Source organism: Dipodomys merriami, unplaced genomic scaffold, assembly GCF_024711535.1.
Source record: "Dipodomys merriami isolate MVZ:Mamm:240054 unplaced genomic scaffold, mDipMer1.0.p SCAF_21, whole genome shotgun sequence".
In the NCBI taxonomy this organism is placed as follows: Eukaryota; Metazoa; Chordata; class Mammalia; order Rodentia; family Heteromyidae; genus Dipodomys; species Dipodomys merriami.
Genome location: NW_027203493.1, coordinates 9,694,572 through 9,717,336, shown reverse-complemented (window position 1 = coordinate 9,717,336; position 22,765 = coordinate 9,694,572). Strand labels below are relative to the sequence as shown.

The window sequence follows — 22,765 nt, the reverse complement described above, 5'->3', positions numbered from 1 at the left end:
CTTAACATTTAAAGCTAGTATCAGATCTTTTCCTTTAGTGAAGCAATTGATGGGGAAAGGAAAGGTTTTCATATTTCCACAACCACAAATCCCCATGTCAGATGTAAGAATTTTAATGGAATGCCACACTTTTAAGTCTTTTCTAAAAGGACTTTAGAAAAAAAAAACCTGAGGAAATTGAGAGAAGAAAAAGCATATAGAAGTATACCAGTGTTAGTTTTAATAATTATGTCCTGGATATAAAATATTAACATTAGGGAAAACTGAGTAAGGAGTATTTGGCAACTCTATCAACATTGCAACTTTTCTCTAAAACGGTTTCAAAATAAGTGTAGAGGAAAGGAATTACAACTTTTTATGACAAAGAACTAAAAAAAAATCTACCAAAAGGTTGTAAAAGGGTCTCTGCTACTGTATGTGAACCAACAACTATGGCTTTGTATAAAATTCCAAAGAGTGCCATATCTGTGGGTTTCTAAAATACCATGTTCAAATAATTAGAGGCCAGGTTGATGGGACTGAGAAAACTCTTTCAGGTAATAGAAGGATGTCTGGAATATCAAAGACTTTAGTGTATATATGGAGAGAGAACAGAATAGCTTCATGAATTTGAGAGTGGGAAAAGTATTCTGAGAAGATATTTCAAATATAATCAAAGTAATAAAGTGAATATTTTAAGTGAATATTTTATTGAAGAAAAATGTTGATACATCCCAGGAATATTCATCTTTCTTCCTTTGGAAATCCCATTTTATTTTAAAGAAGATAAGAGCTATTTATTGCTGACTGAGTTTCTGCATTTAAGTATATTCATTGCCTGTGCACCTCTCATGTCCTTGAGAAAATGGAGACACAGGTGTAGCCCAGATTTACAAAACTTCCAGACTGTGAGAAGGGCTTCTAAGAGTTTTGTTGGCACTACCCCCTCCCCCCCCCCCCCCGCTCTGATTTTAGGTAAGTTGTTATATAACCCTTGTGTTTATAATGAAGTAGCAAAAGAATTAAAAAAAAAAACATTCTCAACCAGAAATAAGAATGTTTGAATTATACTTTGCCCTCACTGTAGTTTGGCTGTGTACTAAAGATGCAGCTCCACCCACTCATCTGACTATTATGCATTTCTTCCTAGTGTAGCTTCTACCTTTGCCAAGGAATGCTAGTTAAGAGGGTATCCTTCCCCTTCCACAGCCACAAGGCTTATGGTAGGGGCAGGGGTGCCCATTCCCCTAGCAGCAGTCTGCCTGTCTTCCCCTTCCCCTATAAGGCATTTGCTTCAAGTGACAATAAAATGGCTGAAGGGGGAGGGGAAGAGGAATATCTGGCACAAAAAAGCTAGCAAGTGAATGTGGCTCCCCTGTGTCCTGGTGGTGCAGACTGTTTTAAGAATCTGTCAAAATCTTAGCTGTTTTCTTTGGCTGCTTTTATGCAGCCACTTCTTCCTCCTGTGCTCTTCCAAATAAATTGTGTGCCTCATCTCTTCTTGCAGCATGCTGTAGTTGGATGTGTTTCTCACAGAAGCCATGTGTTGGAAGCTTGGTTTTCAGGGGAGGTGCTGTTGGCAAGTAGTGTAACCTTTAGGAAGTAGGGCCTAGTGGAGGTCTTTAGGATACTGAGGTCTTTAGGCCTTTGAAGAGTAGTGTGTGACTGACCATGGATGCTTTTCTTTCTGGTTTTCACATCCTGGCCATGAGGCATGTGGTTTTTGTCCTATGATATTCTCTCTACCATGATATGTTGATTTGCCACAGTCCCAAAGCATCAGGGCCAGTTGACCATGGGCTGAAAGTTCCAAAATCTTGAGCCAAAATAACTTTCTTCGATTTATAAGTTGATTATCTCAGGTTTTTGTTGTAATGAAGGAAAAAGCAGTTATGGGTAGCTTTTTCACATTGTTTTGATGACTCCTCATTCTCATGGCTTTCTCCATCCTTTTTAGAAGAGGACCCTTGATGTTGTGACATACTGATTGGTAGGCTGAGGAAGGGGAATTAGAGTAGTATATAAGAAAATACCAACTCACAGTTACAGTTGTCCGGCTTCTGGATAGCATTAGCACTTGGACACTGGAACAAAAGCATAGTCCCAAAGCATAAAGTTGGATGGTTCAGTAAAAGATTTGGAAGCCATTCTTAGATGGCAATGATTTGGGGCTACATTAGGGAAGTCAGGAATGTATATAGGTCCTTATTAGATGAATATACTGACCACTTTTAGGTAGTGCACTTGCACAGCACTTTTTTAGTTGGTTTTCTGTTGTCTACACAAGTAACTATGTAAGGAACAGTCTTTGTCCCATTTCTGTCTCGCTGTTCCAAGGAAAGTCCTTGTTCCTCAGATTTTCATGATTCTTTGCCCCTACACCTTGTGGATTGGTACTTAAAAGATGTGGAAGTGTTTTATGTATGCCAGTGGTGTCTGTGCCACTTGGTGCCCATCAGGAAGTATGGCCAAATACATTTTCTCTGAGTGAATGTGAGTGCATCGCTTTATTAACAAGACACCATGCTAGAGCTGGGTGCCCATGGTGAGCAAAGCTAAGGTGTTACCTCTCTCATGAGTTTCCAGGAAAGACTGTCTACCTCCCCAGAAGCCTCATGTTAATCTAGAAAGGACATGTTATATGTTACTGATCACTGTACTTTTCAATATGAAGTGCTGTCACATTCCCAAAGTAAACATTATTTCTCACCATTCTCTGATGGATTGGATTTCCTCCCTTCAGGAATTGGGATGAATGGAGTGTAACACTGGAATGCTATTCCATCTCCTCCCCTTCACCCAGTCTGATCCAAGATATGCTACCAGGTGGTGAGTGTGCTGTAACATAAATAAAGACCCCAGCAACTTAGGTTGGCAGTACAAGTTCGGGAGAGTAGTCTGTTTTCTGGTCTAATCTGTTTTCATTGACTAGCTTTGATGGAGGAGCTCTGTAACATCACCCCTTGAATTTTCAGAGTACTATGAGATAGAAGATGTGATCTCCACCTCACAGATTCATAAAACAGTTTTATGGCTTAACATTTTGCAAGATGCCACTATACTATACTGGCTTTCCTAGATGCTATTTAGTGCTGATCCTATTGACTTTATACTACTGAAAATCACAGACATTAATATCATTTAATTGATAACACCAAGTGAAATAGCAATTTGAATTTGAAGGTCCTGTTTGCTTGTGATAGTTTTAGGTTGGCTCCAATCTTCACTCTGTAGGAGTTTCTTGTGTTTGAAAGTGTCATAGGAATATTCTGTTCTTATGCTATGAGATTTGCATATTTTAACAGTAACTGTTTAACCAACAAAGGTTAAATGCTTTGCTCAAGGTTCTGCTATTGGTTTGACTCTTCCAATGTGACCAGCTCTACAAGTATGTAGCTACTACAGTTTTCAGGAATGACGATTTGCATGGTTGGTGAAGAATCCCTTACCCAGACTTTTCAGATAGATATAAATGTCGTTCATGTTTTCCTTGTGGTGGCTGAGAGGGAATGTAATAAGCACTTGTTTGCATTTGCTCTCTGGATGGGAGCAGAGGTGCTTTCGTACATTGCCAGCATAGTTGAAATCTCCTTCCTGTCTCTGGACAAGTAGCTGACAACGAGTCCTGGAGGGACTGTAAATTATCTGCCTTTTGAACACTTCAAGGTGTCACGGAGGTCCTGCAGAAACAATTAAGCCTGAGAGGCTCACTTACAATCAGGCTGAGACACTTGAGCTGTGATTATTGGCCCAAACTCCTTCCTTTCCAAACAAATTACAATTTGTAGGCTGGGAGAGGGTTGATTAGAGACATCTTGAGTTTTAGAGGCTTTGTTCCACAGTTGTGCCTTTGGCTGGTATTCCAGGGAGATTTGGTGCTACCAAGCACTGGTGTGTGTGTCTGTGTGTGTGTGTGTGTGTGTGTGTGTGTGTGTGTGTGTGTGTGTGTGTGTGTAACAGTATTTGGGTTTGAACTCAGGATGTCATGCTTGCTTGGATTGCATTGCATGTCTAACTGGTATTCAAGCACTGGTGTGTGTGTGTGTGTGTGTGTGTGTGTGTGTGTGTGTGTGTGTGTGTTTAACAGTAGTTGGGTTTGAACTCAGGACTTCATGCTTGCTTGGATTGCATGTCTAACTGGTATTCAAGCACTGGTGTGTGTGTGTGTGTGTGTGTGTGTGTGTGTGTGTGTGTGTGTGTGTGTGTGTGTGTGAAGCACTGGTGTGTGTGTGTGTGTATGTGTGTGTGTGTGTGTGTGTGTGTGTGTGTGTGTGTAACAGTATTTGGATTTGAACTCAGGACTTTATGCTTGTTTGGATTGCATGTCTAACTGGTATTATCACTTGAGCCATGCCTCCAGCCCTACATTTTGTAGGTTTATTTTGGAGATAATGTCTTGTGAACTTTTTTGCATAGACTGATTTTGAACTTTCATCCCCTGGATCTCAGCTTCCTGAGAAGCTAGGATTGTAAGTGTGAGCTGGAAGCCCCTGGCTCTAAGCCAGCTTTCTAAATCCCACAGGCTACTCTCTCAACAAGGTTACCTATGAATGAAAACTTAAGAAATGCTTAAATTTGAGTGAGATTTAATTGGAATATGGTTTACTTAATTTTTTTAATCCTTTGTGGGGGTTGAATTCAGGGCCTAAGTGCTGCCTTTTTCACTCAAGGCTAATGCTCTACCACTTTGAGCCACAATGCTACTTCTTTTTTTTTTCTGGTGATTAATTGGAGATAAGAGACTCACAGACTTTCCTGCCTGGGCTGGCTTTGAACTGCCATCCTCATATCTTAGCCTCCTGAGTAAGTTTATTAAGGTGTGGTACAACCTATTTTTTGTGATACTAAAGTCTGAATGTTGGGACTTATCTTGCCAGTTAGGTACTCTACTTGAGCCATATCCCCAGACCTAGTATAATTTAAAATATTTTTAATGTGATGTATCTATTTAGATAAGAGAGAAGGAAAGTACTTGGGATATATGTTTCCTATGTATAGGCTCTTGTTTCTTAGTTAATTTTTATACTGCTTAGTTTTTTTTTAATATTATTTTATTGTAAAAATACTATACAGAGGGGTTACAGTTACAGGAGTAGGGTAATGAGTACATTTCCTATCAAGCATTGTTAACCTCCTCCTTTGTTTTTCCCCTGCCATCCCTTCCCTCCCCTGTTTGTTTGTTTATTTGTTTTTTAAGAAGTCATTTCCTAAAACTTACCCTGTGTTGATCCTTTTAATACTTCAGAATAGGGTGGGAAAAGGTCTGAATTGAGAGTCTGGAGGAATGGGCTGAAATCTTTTTTTCTGCCACTTAACATATTGTATCTAGTTTCCTCACATATAAGGTGAAGCTTGAATTTTCCCCAAGTGACAAGTTGGCTGAAAGTGCAAATGGAGTCACAGATATGAAAGGCAATTGAGCAGGAAAAGCAGTGTAACTATTGCCAAGAAATACTTAAAAAAAAAAAAAAGCTAGTTTTTATGTGGTGCTGGCATTTGAACTTAGAGCCTCACACCTAATCAGTTCACTTGCTTAGCTGTGATGTTCTACCATTTGAGCAGACTTTTGCAGACTTTTCTGTTCTGACATATAATTAACCTCTGATGGAATTAAAATGGTCTCATTGTACTCACCATGCCTGCCATAGAGATGTGCTACACTTTTAGGAGGAAGATGTCCTAGATCATCCAAAATGTCTGCAACTGCTGACTAGAATGTCTGGCATCTAATAAAAAAAAGTAAGAAATATCCTGGAAATTGACATCAAATGACCAAAATGACAAGAAAAAAACAAGAAGTAGAAAGACACCCACAAGCGATAAAACTATGGGAGTTATCTGCCATTAGTTGACTATATTTAAGAAAAGGGATGGGGCTGGGAAGGTGGCTCAGTGGTAGAGTGCTTGCCTTGCATGCATGAGGCCCTGGGTTCGATTCCTCAGTACCACATATACGGAAAAAGATGGAGTTGGTGCTGTGGCTCAAGCGGTAGAACGCTCGCCTTGAGCTGAAGAGCACTGGGACAGTGCTCAGGCCCAGAGTGCAAGCTCAGGCCCAGCGTTCAAGCGCCATGACCAATCAAAACAAAACAAAACAAAACAAAAAAAAAAGAAAAGGGAGAATTTTGACAAGATACAAGTTCTATTTTATTTTTAATAGCAGTTTAGACACTAAACAGAGGGGAAATGAGGACTGTCAAATCCAGAGGATACCAGAGATGAAACTCAGAGAAGAGATGCTACCAGATGGAAACTCAAAGAAGAAAAATGCAGAAAAGTGAACAGGAGATATGGGATATAGTGAAAACATTGTGTCTCTCACTACATATATTACTTGCCTTTCACATATCTGTATGTCTGAAGTCCCAGAAGAAGAATACAGTATGACTGAAGCTATATGTACAGAATTATTTGCTGGGAGTTTTCTAAAATCAGTGAAAGACTTTGAGCCATAGATTAAAGAAAGTTTACAATCTTTGGCAGGGTAAACATAAAAAGCCACATCTAGGAACATCACAATTGATTATTACAAGCTAAAGATAGAGGAAAGCTTAAATATAGTTAGAAAAAATGGCATATTATCTTTAAAGGTCACTCATATAGTTGACATCAGTGAAACTTGAATGGAGTCAGAAGACAGTATACTTATATCTTGAATGTTCTGAAAGAAAATATTTACAAACCAAGAATTCTCTAATCAGCAAAAATATCCTTCTAATATTATTTGGGTCAAAAGAAATTTTCAGAGATTTGTTACCATCTGACTTGCAGCCAAGAAGTAACAAAATAACTTCTTCAAGCAGTAGAACATTAACTTGAGATAGAAGCTCAGATATACATAAAGAAAAGAAAAGGTAAATATATGGTGCATGTGAGCAAAAATTTACCTTTGAAAACAACAGTAGTGTCAGGTAGGTTTTAAAACATATAGGTGAAAAATATTTGACAAAGTAGCACAGCAGGTAAGAAGGTTTTTTTGTTGTTATAAAATTGCTTACTTTAATTTTTAGGATAGCTACTAAAAGTATAACAGCAAGTTAATGAAAAAAGAAAAACATAAAATAATAATAAAATTAGTTCTGTAGATTAGAACAGAAAATAAAGGAATAGATAAAGCAAATTAGAAATAAAATATGCACATGCTTGGTAAGAAATGTATGCATTATCTTGCCCATGTAATTGTAACCCCTCTGTACAGTATGTTCACAAATAAAATTATAAAAAAAAAGAAATAAAATATGCACAAACTCAGCCACATCAATATTTTTATTAAGTGTAAATGGACTATATTAGAAGCTAAAGATTTGGGGGAAGGATAAAATATTTTAATCCAATTATATAATTTTTTTAGGAGACATGTTTTGAGAGTACAAATTTTAACATTTTTAGAAATTTATGTACATACACAGCTGGGCAAAAATCAGTAAGAAAAAGAGAGTTAAGCAACATTACAAGCATTGAATCTACAGTACATATATTTGTAAGTGCACATGGATAAGTTACTAAAGTAAGCAATGTATTAAGCCATAAATCAAGTTTAAATAAATACAAAGTGTTGAAATCATGCAAATGTTTTCTGTCTATACTGAAAAAGTAGAAATCAATAATAAAAAGAGGAATAGTACCAAAATGTTGAGAAATTAAATAGTGTACTTTAAAGTGACCCATAATCCAAAGAAGACACTTCATCAGATAAGGTGGCACATGCTTGGGAGTTGGAGATAGAAGGATTTGAGGCCTCTGGGGCTACCTAGTGAAACTTACCTCAAAAACAAACAAACAAACAAACTGAAGACATCAAAATGGGAAAGTAGAATTTTAAAAATCTAAGTGATAATGAAAATTATGTGTAAATATGTGAGATACATTTTAAATAGGACAGTAGAGGGAAATTTACAAGAAGTATGGAAAGATCGAAATTGATTATCTATTTAAACTTAAGTGTCAATAGCAAGATTACACTCTTATATTAAACTAAAAATTGAAAGAAATAATATAAAAAAAGAGCAGAAATTAACAAGGTTGGAGAAAAAAACATGGAGGAAAACAAAACCAAAATTTGTTTTTTTGGAAGAGATTTATAAAAGTAAGAAAATTCTAGAAAGGCCAATCAAGAGACCAACAATATCAGGATGAAAGGGGGGGCATTATTGCAAATTCTACAGGCATTATTAAATGGTTGTCAAGTTCACTTTTACTTTCATGAATTTAACAATTTAGTGAACAATTCCTTGAAAAACTATGTATAAAAGTAAAACAAGGGGCTGGGAAGGTGGCTCATTGGTAGAGTGCTTGCCTTGCATTCATGAGGCCCTGGGTTTAATTCCTCAGCACCACATAAGCAGAAAAAGCTGGAAGTGGCGCTGTGGCTCAAGTGGTAGAGCACTAGCCTTGAGATGAAGAGCTTAGGGACAGCGCCTAGGCCCAAAGCTCAGGTCCCACGACTGACCAAAAAAAAAAAAAGAAGTGACACAAAAATGTGCATTATTCTGAATCTACAAAAGAATATAATTTAAAACTTTCATACAGCCCTGCATGGTAACAAATGCTTATAATCAGGTCTGGAGGCTGAGACAGGAGGCTCACAAGATTGAGGCTAGGCTGAGCTGCATAGTGAAACTCTGCCTCAAATGAAATAATTGGAAATAAAATCACACACACACACACACACACACACACACACACACACACACACACACACACACACACACACACACACACACACACACACACACACACACACACACACACACACACACACACACACACACACACACACACACACACACACACACACACACACACACACACACACACACACACACACACACACACACACCCTACCCTGATGGCTTCTTCGATTAATTCTTCTAAAACATCTTAAGGAAGAGACAAATTAGTTGCCTAAAATTTCTCAAGAAAAAATAAAATGAAATGCAAGTGTTGCTCCAGATAAGTCAGTAACAAAAGAACAAATGCTGCTTGATTTTGTTAATGTGAAGCTTCTAGAGTGGTGCAAAAGAAACGAGAATGTGGTTGTTCTGAGACTGGTCACAATGCTGATTGGAAAACAACATAGAGGAGTCTAAATTCTGTGTGTTTACCTGTGATATTTATAACAGTAGGTACACACATAAAATTCATTTAGCTATGCTTATAAGACTTGTACACTTTTCTCTGTGTGTATGTGTGTGTGTGTGTGTGTGTGTGTGTGTGTGTGTGTGTGTGTGTGTTATCTATAAAGAAGACCATAACCTTGGGCCAGCATAACACATTAGTATTGTTTTAGACATTTTTTTTTTTTGGTCGTGGGGCTTGAACTCTGGGCCTGAGCGCTGTCCCTCAGGTCTTCAGCTCAAGGCTAGCACTCTACCACTTGAGCTACAGCACCACTTCTGGTTTTTCTGGTGGTTTATTGGAGATAAAAGTTTCACAGACTTTTCTGCCCGGGCTGGCTTTGAACTGCGATCCTCAGATCTCAGCCTCCTAAGTAGCTAGAATTACAGGCATGAGCCACCGGCGCCCGGCTTGTTTTAGACTTTTATTATTACTAAGTAGTCATATGAAGGGTTTACAGTTTCATAAGGTTGTTGTGAGTAAAATGTTTCTTAGTGTATGTCATCCCTTCCTTCATTTTCTCTTATTTCCCTCCTCCCATACCTACACTCAAGTTATATAGTCAATTTTCACATAATTACCATGTTAGCTTTTTTTATTTATTAATTTACTCCATTGTTATTATAGAGATGATATACAGAGGGGATACATTTACATGCATCAGGTAATAAGTACATTTCCTTTTGTACAGTTGACACATTAGTTTTTTTTAATAATCGGAGTTTCTCTTCTATTTAAATTGAATCTGTGTGCACTTCACCTGTTTGCATTTTATTCTGGCTGCTTTGGCCAAAGGTATGATGGAGATGGCTTGGGCACCAGAGCTCATGTGTCCTTGGTTCTACCTTTTTGGGAATAAAGAACTAAAGCCAGAGTTGACTGCAACAGAGCATCTATCTTCCCCCCCACCCCCCACCACCTTTGCTTACCTGCTTCCTCATTTACTACAGTGTTGTTTTCTTTGTAGGCACGCTGGTTCTGGGAAGCATATTTCCAGTCAATTAAAGCCATCGCCCTGGCCACGCTGCAGATTATCAATGACCGTATCTATCCATATGCGGCCATCTCTTATGAAGAATGGAATGACCCTCCCTCTGTGGTAAGTAAGGGACAGTCCTGGCCATGTCAGTTGCCAGGGTGGGAGAACAGAAAATGTATTATAGTTATAAAGTTTTTTTTTTTTAAATTCTAACCTTCCATGGAGGGAGAGTGTTCTTTTTATCAGTGGTCTGGTAAAGACAGTTGAATTGTGAAATTCTGGTAAAAGTAAGAAATATAGAATCAGCAGTTCATGGGTTGTTTTCAGTATGCTTAGGAAGATGGTCTATTTCTGGCCTAGATAGGTGGGAGGCATGGTCTGGTTAGAAATGATTTCTCAGCCGGGCGCTGGTGGCTCACGCCTGTAATCCTAGCTACTCAGGAGGCTGAGATATGAGGATCACGGTTCAAAGCCAGCCCGGGCAGGAGAGACCGTGAGACTCCTATCTCCAATAAACCACCAGAAAACCGGAAGTGGCGCTGTAGCTCAAGTGGTAGAGTGCTAGCCTTGAGCTGAAGAGCTGAGGGACAGCGCTCAGGCCCAGAGTTCAAGCCCCACGACCGACAAAAAAAAAAAAAAAAAAAAAAAAAAAAGAAATGATTTCTCTATGACTTTTGGTGTAGTGTAAAAGTTCTTGAAAAAGTCAGTGCTAAGTACGTTACGTGTGCTACTTTAATTGACATTTCCAGTGCTCTATGGGGAAAGTAGTAAGCAAAAATGATGTAGAGGACTTACAGTTTGCTACAGTCTCTAGCGTAAGACCAGCTGGGGCCCCAGCATTTCCAGAACAGAGAGAGTCTGTTTAAAAGCTGCTCTCAGGGCTTCCTCCCTCCCTGCAGGAGGCAAAGGCACTTGTGTCATTGTCAGGACCATGGCAGTGGCTTGCAGCTATACCTTCTTTTTTTTTTTTTTTTTATTTGTTGGTCATGGAGCTTGAACTCTGGGCCTAGGCGCTGTCCCTTAGCTCTTCACCTCAAGGCTAGCATTCTAGCACTTGAGCCACAGCGCCACTTCCGGCTTTTTCTGCTTATGTGGTGCTGAGGAATTGAACCCAGGACTTCATGCATGCAAGGCAAGCACTCTACCACTGAGCCACCTCCCCAGCCAAACCTCCTTTCTAATTGAAAATACTAGTGCTCTGGGGCTGGCTTTACTGCTTTCTGGCTGCTCTGAATCCAGACTCCTCCATGCTTCATTCAGTTCATCACTTGCTTTCTGGCCCACCCTCCTTGTTGCTGGAGTTGGGCTTCTCTACCTAGTATTGGATGTGTCACCTGGTTAACCTTCATGCCCTTCTTCCTTCTTCTAATCCCTCTTATATTGGGTACTAGGTTATAAGCATTCCATTGAGGTGCTGAGAATCAGAAAAAGGAGATAATCCCCGTCCTCCAAAAAGTTCCTTATGTCTGGGAAGCCAGCCAGTAAAGCACGGATTGTATAAGTCCTATATCAGGGCTGTGGGAGTTATGTGTTCCCATTCATGTATAAACATAATTACATAATCATAAAACACACATTGGCTTATACTATAGATACTTTCTGTGTCTTGTCTTTTTCTCAGTAGGTGGTAGACCTATTTCCATTTCACTTTGTATAGGTCTTCAGTTTTTAAAGATGGGCATATCTATTTCATTATTTGGGTGTGCCTATACAAAGTTCAGTTATTAACACATTTGATTCAGATTAGTTTTTTTTAATGTTCTAACAGTACCAAAAACAAGGGATATATCTCATATATTAGCACACAAATGTGCTAATATAGCTATAGAATTAATTCCAGCTGAGAAATTGCGTAAAGAAAACACATTTTGAATGTTTATAGATAGTGGTAAATTGCTTTTGCAAAAATACTTCTGTAAAAACATTTTGGGTTTTCTGGTTCTCCATGATTCAGTCATTCTTAAGTACTTGAAATTTTGCTCATTTGCTAGGTTAAAAAAAAAAAATCCAAACTTTTTATGTGTAGTTTCCAAATGGAAAGTTACTTTTTTTTCAGGTTACCCTGAATAATCTATGATTTTTTAAAATTTACTTATAGTTTTGTAAAGGTGATGTACAGAGGAATTATGGTTATATGTTAGATAAAGAGTACATTTCTTTTTGAACATTGTCACCCTTTCCCTCATTCTCTCCCAGTTTTTCCCTCCCATCCCCACTCACAAGTTGTATATTCATTTTCCATATAGTGTCTACAGAATACCACTGCTGCATTTTTTCACTCTTTGACCCAGCATTTCTTTGCCCCCCCCCCAATTTTCCCAAAGACAGATAAATGAACAAAACAAAAGGAAATGAACACAAAAGCAACAACAAAGGAAAAAGAAACTTTGATTAATCGAATTTTAGATTGTTTTAGTGGCATTGATGGCACTTGTTGAGCATCAGTGAACAGAGCAGAGAAGAGGCCACGTTTGGGGAGCTTGCATTGCTTTGGGTCTCGGTATCTGGAGATATTGAGGTATCTTTCCACTAGAATGTACAAGTTCCCTTTGCATAGGTTCTACATTAGTTTTTGTTGTTGTTGTTGTTGTTTTGTTTTTTCTTTTTTTTTTTTTGGTCCGGTCATGGGCCTGGACTCTGGGCCTGGGTGCTGTCCCTCAGCTCTTCAGCTCAAGGCTAGCGCTCTACCACTTGAGCCACAGTGCCACTTCCGGCTTTTTTCTTTTTGCTTATGTGGTGCTGAGGAATCGAACTCAGGGCCTCATGCATGCAAGGCAAGCGCTCTACCACTGAGCCACCTTCCCAGCCCCTCTACATTAGTTTTGATAATACTTTTTCTTAAAAAAAAATCCTGGGTGTATGTACATGTGCACACCTGTAATCCAGCTTTTGAGAGATTGAGGCAGGAGGATTATGACTTTCAGGCCAGCTGAACTACATAGTAAGACCCTGTTTCTAAAAACAGACAAACGGGCTGAGAAGGTGGCTCAGTGGTAGAGTGCTTGCCTTGCATGCCTGAGGCCTTAGGTTCAGCACCACATAAGCAGAATAATCCGGAAGTGGTGCTGTGGCCCTCGTGATAAAGTGCTAGTCTTGAGCTGAAAGCTGCAGGATAGCTGCCAGGCCCAGAGTTGAGGCACCACGACCACCACCACCAGCAACAAAAAGACAAACCAAGACTCCACAAAAGTTTTTTTTTTTAAATTTGTAATCTTACTTTCTGATAAAGGAATACTTTCTAACATTACAGTTTGTGAATGGCTACTACTTGTGTAAAGATACCTTTTGGCATTTGTATATTAATTTCAAATTCTCTCATGAAATTCTGTAGTCAATTTATGTTTTTTTTAGGTGATTCCCTTCTATTTTTTTTAAGAGTTGTGGATAATATACATGAATACTGATTTTGCTTCTTTTTCAATAGTTGAATGTTTTTGTTCTTTTATGTAACAACATTGGGTACAATGTGAAATGATCTAAACAAGAAATAAAGAGCAGGTACTATCCAGACAGAGAGGGAGAAAGTAGGATTTCATTCAGAGGGACTGAGCATTCAAAGGTGTAAGGAACTTCAGGGAGTTTGGTTGGTAACAAGGTGGAGGTTGGGAGGGAAGGAAGATGAGGTCTGGAGAGATATAGATCATGAAAACTTATTCAAGGTGATAGGATGTCATCTATGGGTGATAAGAAGTCATATGGCATCTTAAATATGGAGTAATGTGGGAAGGTTGAATGTGGGTTCAACCTATGTGTGACACCAGTGTGGAGAAGAGATTACCCACAACAGTGGGATAAGACTGCAAGTAACAGACTATTTTAGGAACACAGAAGAAAATTAATGGAGGACAAATGAGCCATGTCTAGTTGTGACTGTTTACACTGGTAAGTCAGGAAGAGGTTTAGGAAAACAGAGGCATATTAGTATTTTCTCCTGAGAGGGAACTTGGATGACTAGGGTCATGGCTGAAGGAGGGGAGGGAAGGGGGGAAAGGAATACCAAAATCTAGATTCTGTCTAACTGTAGGGTCTTCCTAATCTGGCTCTAGTCTGCTTTTCCAGTCTCCTTTCCTACTGCTCCCTTTGAGGAGTTTAGATTTTTGGCCTCACAGCTGCTGTTTTCCTGAGCATGCCCCATCCTTTCCCTCTTTGTGCCTTGTGACTCTTGTTTTTTCTCTGTCATACTTTCCTTCACCATGGATTAAGTCTACATCTTACCCATACTCCAAGGACCTGTGTGTGTGTATACCTTTTCCTCCACAAAGTCTTCTAAGGTACCTCACAAGAAGTGATCTTTTCTTTCATATAACTCTTAGAATGTCTTTTCTATAATTCTTTCCTCTCACTTAACATATTTGGAAGCATCATTTCCTATAATGTAAGCATTTAAGGACATCTCTGACTTATCTTGGTAGTCCTCAAGGTACTGATAGCAATTTAATTCAGACAGGATGCCCTTGATGTATAAAAGAAAGAAGTAAAAGGCAGGGAAGGGGAAGGGAGGAAGAAGATAGAATCCCAGAACTTGAGCCATTGAAGACTCACATGCCCCTGTGACATCATTATTTCATTTGATCCTTATCCTACTGAGAAAGGTAGGGAAAGTGGGAGATTCCTTTTTATCTGTAAAGTGGTCACAATGAGACTCACAGGGTCTGATGACTTGTCCTAGGTCATATAACTGCAAGTTGTGAAAGACAGTGAGAACCCAGGTCTTCTACAAATTATCTTGTATTGCTTGTAGAGTTCTGTGGGAGCCACTGAGCCTCCTCTGGGCTAAAACATTGTTCCTGTTCAAGCACATGGTACAGGTGTGAGATGAAGAGTAGCACATGTTAAAATGTAGGCAAGTATGTGGTTGTGACCCAGACCAAAAGTATCTAAAACCTAGGAGAATAAATGGTTAATTTTAATGCTTCTTTATAAGAATATAGACTGGGAGAACACGTAAAACTTCATAGATTTGATATAGATAGGTTTTAGTTTGGAACAAAGTGATCAAAGTGCTGAACTATGAACTAGGAACATAAGCATAAAAAGTGTAAGTCTAGATACACAACTCAAAAAATGCATTCTCTATTTCTCTTTAACTCTTTCTTAAATAGTTCTCCAGGCACTTTGGTATTTCTAGGAGCTCAGGTGATGAATGCCCTGATTTAAAGCAGTGTGCTATACATCTCTGCATCTTCAGTAAAAGCAACCAACAAGAGGCCATGTAGTGATGATTTATTTATAGTTAACTTCCCCCTCCCCTTAGAAATATTTAACTAACTGTAGATGAGATTACTTTGAGCCCAACCTGCAGAGGAGTCTCTCCTCTAGATTCCATTGAATTTACAATGTCAGACACCCAAAGTGGGAGTAGGTATGGAGTATGATCAGTAAATCAAAGAAAGGTCTGGGCTTCTCAAAGATGTGCTGTTGGGGCCTTCCACCTGCTCAGAGCTTGCTCAGACTGGGGAACAAGAAGTGAGAGCTCGGAGTCAGGTTTTGTCCAGATGCAGCTGTCTTAATTTAATATACAAATGGCCATAGTGTGTGGATGCTGAAGACAGTCAAGGATGGCTTCACAAAGGATTTGTGTCACCAGATACTTTGCCATTTTTATTTGTAATATGACACAGATTATGTTGGCCACATTGTACCCTACCCTCAGAACTTGGAAGAGTTTGCCACCGTAATTCTTGAGCATCATGTGGAAGTAGTGGATCTGTTTCTATTGGTGAGATCATCCCTTTGCTTGCAGTGTGCCCTTGGGAATTTTTCACCAAGTTTAGGTTCATTAAGAGGGGAAGAATGCATAATTTTATCATTAGTTTTCTTTGCTCTTCACCTGAGACTGTCTATATTCTCCCTCTTTTCTGTTTCTCCATTGTTTTATCGTTTTATCTATCTTTTTTGCACCTATTAGCAAAGATTTTTCACCTTCCTAAGTCAGGAATGGGAAATCCTTTTTCTGTCAAGGAGTGTTTAGATGTTTGTAACTGTAAGGTTCAGCTGGAAGGAGACTGCCACATGGGTCAGGAAGGAAAGAGTTTATTGGTGGGACAGTATACTGCCATTCTGCACAAGATGGAGGGCGTTCAAGGGATGCAGGGGATGCTGGGGAAGGGAAAGGAAAAGGAAGGGGGGAGGGGGGAGGGGCAAGGGAAATGCTGCAAGCAGGACAGGGGCAAAAGAGGTGGAACTGATGATGGAGACTGATGTATAAGATAGGGAGCGAACAGGGAGGAGGTGTGGCCGCAGCTAAGACCTCAGAGCATGGGGGACTGCCCACTGCCCTCAGATTCACCAGTTACCTGGGAATAGTGCTGGGCAGGACCTTCTAGAGAAGGGGCCACTTGTGTGGAGAAGAACTGTGGGGAAGGGGCCATTTTTCCCCTAGTGTACCTAACAATAACATCATTTTTGAGCCATACAGAATAATCAGTACAAGCAAATGCTGATGAGCAGACGATGAGGAGCACTAGAGAAACTGTCCATCCTGTCATGTACCAGGTTTTTTGTTCCTCACTACTGCCCTAAGTATTCCACTCCTATTCCATGTGTAACTGTGGTGCCATTTCTAGCCTGGCCTCTTGATAGACATTCATCTGCACCTATGGGCTGGTGAAGATGCTGGGCTTGGCCACAGACATTCTCCCTTACCTTTCCTCACCTTTATATCTCTGCCAGCTGCCCAAGGACAGAGGCTAAAACAAAGGAGCATTAAACTGGGAATTTTTGGATTTTTGGCAAAACTCACCAAAAAGTCAAATGTTGTACAGTCTTAAAATTATGTGAAACATTTCTCCATATAATTGTCAATGTCATGATTTTATTTATTCTTTTGGTAGACAATTAGGTTGTTTTTTTTTTTTTTTCTCTTCTTCCTGTATTTACAGTACTAGACCTGGAACTGAAAGAGGGTAGGAGGGAGTCCCCATGATCACTGATAACAATTGAGAAATTTGGTGAAGTGGCTTAAGATAAATCATTGTATCCAGCATAAGAGTAAGGTAGAAAAACAAGAGCTTGTTCCAGTAAAATTCAGCCAGAGTGGTGACTTACCTGTGACTGAAGTTTGGGGTAAAGATTATTTGTTCATATGGACTTCCTACAAGCCTCAGTCTAAATCCAGTTTTTAGATAAAAGGGGAATACTTATATAAAAGCCTTGATTGGAAAGCATCATTTATGAAGATCAGAATCAGAGTTGGGAACAGAATGTAGGAGAGTTTTGTGGGGCAGAGGCTTACCTCAGTATGCATCAGAATCTCTGGAAGGCTTGTAAAAATGGTAAGGTCCACCCTGGGAAGGCAGAGCAGACTCCTCCCTCCTCTTGGTTAAGTTTCTGCTGCCCAGTACCTTCATCACCTAGGTAACTGGCACACCTGGAGGCAGTTACCTCCCCCCTCCCTGTGGTCACATCTGTATCCGGTGTGGCCACACCTTCTTCCCTCCCCTGGCCTTGATAGGTCCTGGCCCTGGTGTGGTTCAACCCAATCCTTTTCATCCCTGCTCGGTGGGCTTCCTTCCATCTTGACCAGAGGTAGCCTGCAGCTTGAAAATAAACCTTTCTCTCGCCTGAATAGCATGTGCTGCTCTCTCTTTCCTCAGCTGCCAATTTAATAAAAATATAGTGCACTTCCATTCTGCCCTCAGATGCAGATTAGGTAGGTCTAGGGTAAGAGCCTAGAAGCAAGTTCCCAAGTCTTGGGTCTTGATGCTGCTGAACCTGGGGCCATATTTTGATGTGGAATTTGATTTAGTGGCTCCTAATTCACTGACTAGAGAAGACACTCCCTCTCTTTCCATCGACCCATAGGGCTTGGATTAGAAGCATCCAGAAATTGGGTTCAGGCTATATTTGTCTCAGCTACACGACATAAATTGTCTCGCGGTGCCTGACTTAGATGTTGTTGTGGTACAAGCAGCTGAAAATATCAGTCAGCTGCAAATGCTAGTAAGCAATAAATCACTGAGTAGGCTAAGGAAACACTGCCCCAGAACTCTTAAATTGAAAAGATACCAGATTAACAAGTCTGTTAACTCAACTCACTTCCAGGTTGTGGAATGTTTCTGGAATTTGAGAGCCTACCAGGCCCCAGGAGGCCTCTTTGGCTTATTCTCAGACCATTTGTCCTCCCACTGCCTAGATAAGATAAAAATATGTATGGAATTTAGAAATTTTAGCTTGCTTGAGGTAAGGCTAAGCTTTTTGAATTCTATTGTTTTTAAAGTATCACATTTCTTGGATCAGTATACACCCTAAATTCTAGATCTTTCTGTGAAGACTTGTGGAAACACTCCAACTGTCAGGTCATTAGCTGTCAAGGAATAAGGAAAGCTGGGCTTGGTCTGCCAATGGAGCAAAGCAAAAACTAAAGAGCTTGGCATCTGGTCTGACAGAAAATGGAAAAGACTATATGATAGCCCAATTTGAATGGAGAACAACATATAAGGAATAAGAAATCAAACTTGCAGACACTGTGGAGATTTCCTCATATCAATCAAGTATACTCTTTCTGGTACAGAGGCTAATAGGTCTGTGTAACATGCTCATGGCAGCCTAGTGGTAGCACAGAATGAATCACCACAAAATGTTGACTTTGATAACTACCTCACTGCTTACTCATAGTTTACTTTCATGGCTCCAGTCTTCATGAATCAAAACCTGGCTGCTTCCTGACACTGTACAGCTCATAGGAAAGCAGCAAGTACAGTGATATGTCAGAGTTTGGGGAAGCTTGATCTACAACCTGTTGAAAACATACAGACCTTCTTGACCAAGTTATCCAACTACCAATTGTTAGCTCACCAGATTACCAGGTTCCCTCCCTTTGGTTGCAGGCCACTGTTGTCTTCCCTTGAAGTCTGCTTACTAACAACAAGTTACTAGGAAAATGTGGTCCATTGGCAAATCTGATTAGGAGATATAGAAAAGCCACATTTTGAGAGATTGAATCTGGAGTCTTTATTAGAAAGCCTGCAATTGCATCCTTGAATGCACTTAATACTGTTAGGAAACTGAGCCACAAGGGTAGTAAAGAAAAGAGCAAACCAGATCAGCTCTAATCGAGAGTTGAAGAGGGACATCACGGTGACCTATGGAGAGTCAGGAGACACAAGGCATGGCACAAAATGGTGACTAATGTGCTGGGGCATAAATAGGGTCATGGACAGGGAGCAGGGTCACAGGGAGCTCAAGAATTCAAGGTGTCTCACGAGTTCACAGTATAGGTCTGGCAGGTCTGAGAACCTGTTATACAAGTCCCCATCCCTGCCTCTAGGAAGTCAGGTATTCCTGTCGCTTGGGGATGGGACTCCACCTCCAAGAGTTTTTGGAAAGTCTCTTATCCACCAAGATGCCAAAATGGCACCAGTTAGACCCAGCATCTGTATTTCACATCGTGAATTTTCTTTCCATTTCCAATGTTCTCCAAGTTGATATTTGGATGTAATTTTCTAATAACTGGTTCATTATAGTTGCAAGTTGGGAAAGTTTCCGCTCTACTAAAGTTGGTTCTCTCTGTTTCTCTTTCTCTCTAGCAGTACTTCTTAATTTTATGTTTTAAAAAGTCATGAGGTTTAGCACATGTATAGTCAAATAAAGCATAGAATAGAAATTAGGGGCTGTTACCAAAGAAAAACTGCTTTCAGGTTTTAACTTTCCTGTAATCTTTATCTTCTTGTTTCTCCACAAAATGCTTCTGGTACACTTTTTTTTCCTTTATCTCACCCACCTCCTCAAGTTAGCATCTTGTCTCTGTCCTTCCCCTTCTGCTCATTTCTCCTCACCAGGAGGGCTGTATCCTGATGTTTCACTAAAGCAGTATTTATTGTGGGCATTAATGGGACTCTGTAAATATTGCATAAACAAAGATAACTTTTTAATTTTTTTTTTTTTGTGCCAGTCCTGGGGGTTGAACTCTGGGCCTGAGTGGTCCCTGAGCTGCTTCTGATCAAGGCTACCGCTCTACCACTACCACCTGAGCCACAGCATTGCTTCTGGCTTTTTCTGTGACTAATTAGACATAAGATTCTCAGGGAATATTCAAGCTATGATCCTCAGATCTCAGCCTCTAGAGTAGCTAGGATTACAAGTATGCGCCATTGGCGGCCAACTATTTTTCCTCTACAAATTTTTATTTTTCAAGGTGTTAATAGCTATTTTTTTCTTTTCACAAATCCTATCAGTATCTTCTTCCTCTTCTTCTTCCTCCTCCTCCTTCTCCTCTTCCTCCTCCTTCTTTTTCATTCTCCATTAAAGTAACAAAACAGTGAAGCACAAGTAAACTTTCTTTCTCTTTGGAGTCATCTCCACCTCTGGCTCCAGTCTGGGTTGCTTCCTGTCTAGATCTCTGTCATTCTTTGAGAATCCCCTTTTCTCTTTGCTTTGTTGGACTCCTAGTTTCTGGTTCTTAAATTTTCCTCGTTTTTTTTTTTTTTTCTTTTTTTCCAATAGCTTCCCAAGAAAGGGGCTAAGATATAGAAAGTGAAGTAGGGATCTAGCCGATGCCATTTTGGCCACATGGTAGATGGTCTGGTATTGGGTTAAACTGGTGCCATCTTGTCTTCATGGTGGAGGCAAGGAAGTCCTACCTCCCAGGTGATGGGTGTGCCTGAATTCCTAGAGACACAGAGGTGGGGACTTGGACAATAGGGTACTGGACCTGTCAGGGGTTGTGAACTCTCATGCTCCCTGTTACCCTGCCCCCTGATCTGACCCTATTTAATTCCAGACCAGCTCAGACACCATTATGCCATGCTTTCTGCCCTGTGCCCTGTGCCCTGTGTCCTGTCTCTACTCAGGTCACCGTGATTACCTACTTCAGCTCTCCATTGCAGCTGATCTGGTTTATTGGTATTGTTTTTCTGCTTTTTCTTTCCTCTCTAGCTCTCATGGCTCAATTTTCTGAAAGCGTTAAGTATATTTGTAGGTCTTTGTGACAAGAGTCCACCTGCATTTGCTGGCCTTCTAATAGAGACTCCCAATTTGACCTCTCAACACGTGGCTTCTTTGTTTCTCACTGCTGGAATACCTTATAAGAGGAGGATACATCTGAAGGATCAATGAAAGGACGGAGAGAGAAAGAAAGAGAGAGATCTACCTGCCTTGCCTGAGTGCTCACATATGTAGAGTTTTAAATTTGGGGCTGTAAGGTATATTAAATAGGTAGGCTTCATAGGTAGCCGATGAAGAGAATACTACGCGCTGTTCAGGCAGGAGAAGAAGTTTATTTACTGAACTGCTGCCCACGCCATATATGGTGGAGACTTACTGAACTGCTGCCCACGCCTTACATGGTGGAGAGGCATGGCTGATAAAGGAAGTGGGGAGGCAGGAAGAGAGGTGACCCACCACTGGGCCAGGACTTATGTAGGCCAGGGACAGGAAGAGGTGTGGCCAAGTGGTGGAAAGGTGTGGCTACACTGGATCTGGATGTGACCTCGGGGTCTGGGACCCTCCTAAGGTCAGATGGGAGGCATGTGACCAGAGGTAGCCCAGGATGTAACCTAGCAGGAGAAGGTGACTGCTTCCAGGTCTTCAGTTACCTAGGTAACAGATACTGGGAGGAACCTTAGCCAAAAGGGAGGGAGGTGTCCCTGTGCAGACCTTACAGATGCCAAATTTGGTTGTAAGGAAATTTAGTTCTTTCCTTTTCCATGGTAAGTGACCAGAGCCAAAAGCTAGGTGCGGAGTGTCCTTGACAAGTGCAATGTAGCTTGAACAATGACCAACCGGTGGGAAGGATCATCACCCCTCTCCAGGGTGGTCCCCAGCCACAAAAGGCCTGAGGGGGTCGAGGGTGAAATCCGGGCAGTTGGCCAAGATTTCAGTCAGACGGTAGGGGTACAGAAATCAGAAATCTGGAGCTCCGGTGAACTGGTCACTGACCTGGAGTAGGACTTAATTAGATGGTGTGGGCAGTAGGTAGAGCTCTGGATCAGGAGAAAGTTACCTTGTTGGTCCTCTGGCAATGGGCGTGTAGGATCTCAGGCTAGGTCCCGGGGAAAGCTGGTTGGACCCCCATCTGAAGTGGAGTGGGGGAGTAAATCCACCAGGGAACCTATCCCCACAGAGCCACCAATGAAAGGATCTGCCACATCCATCCCAGGGGACCATGCAAAGGTAGGCAGTCACAGGAGAAAGATTATTACAAGGTTTATTAGAAGAGCCATATTTACCCTGGAGAGAAAGCACATGGCAGCCTCTGCTATTGGTAGCAGCAAGGTCTGGGGGGTAGGAAGTGAGGTAGATGGGAATTCAAGTGGGTATGGGTGGAGAGAGGGAGGGGCCGGCTGTGTGGTAGGAACTCCAGGGCAGGGAGGAGCTTAGGTCTGGATGGAGCTGAGGACCAAAGGTGGACATAATGCTTACATTTTCTGTGATCGTCCACATATTTATTCCATTTCATATTTGGCTAGTGTTAGGAAGCTGAATTACAAGGATCTTAGAATAAAGAAGGAGCCGAAGATGTCCTCAGCAGACCAGCTTTAATGGAGAATTGAAGAGGATGCCATGATGACCTGAGGGGAGTCAGGAGACACAAGACATGGTGTGCTGAGGGCAGGGGTGAAGAGACTTAAGTAGGGTCCTGGGTTAAGGTGGCTAGAAGGTACAGAAAGTTCTGGGGTGGGCTTGCAAGTTTGTGGTTTCGACCTGAAATAATTTTAGGTAGGCCTGGTTTGGGGCATCTGTGGTGCAAAT

At 40.8% G+C, this 22,765-nt stretch overlaps 1 protein-coding gene across 2 annotated transcripts in view; it reads left to right on the top strand.

The window, feature by feature from the left end:
* The window catches only part of Ext2 (exostosin glycosyltransferase 2), a 123,511-nt gene that overhangs the window by 48,054 nt on the left and 52,692 nt on the right, over positions 1-22,765 (top strand). For both annotated transcript variants that reach the window (XM_070032538.1, XM_070032539.1), the window contains exon 8: positions 10,064-10,195. In XM_070032538.1, the coding sequence (XP_069888639.1) occupies positions 10,064-10,195 (132 nt within the window). The remainder of the gene's footprint in view (positions 1-10,063; positions 10,196-22,765) is intronic.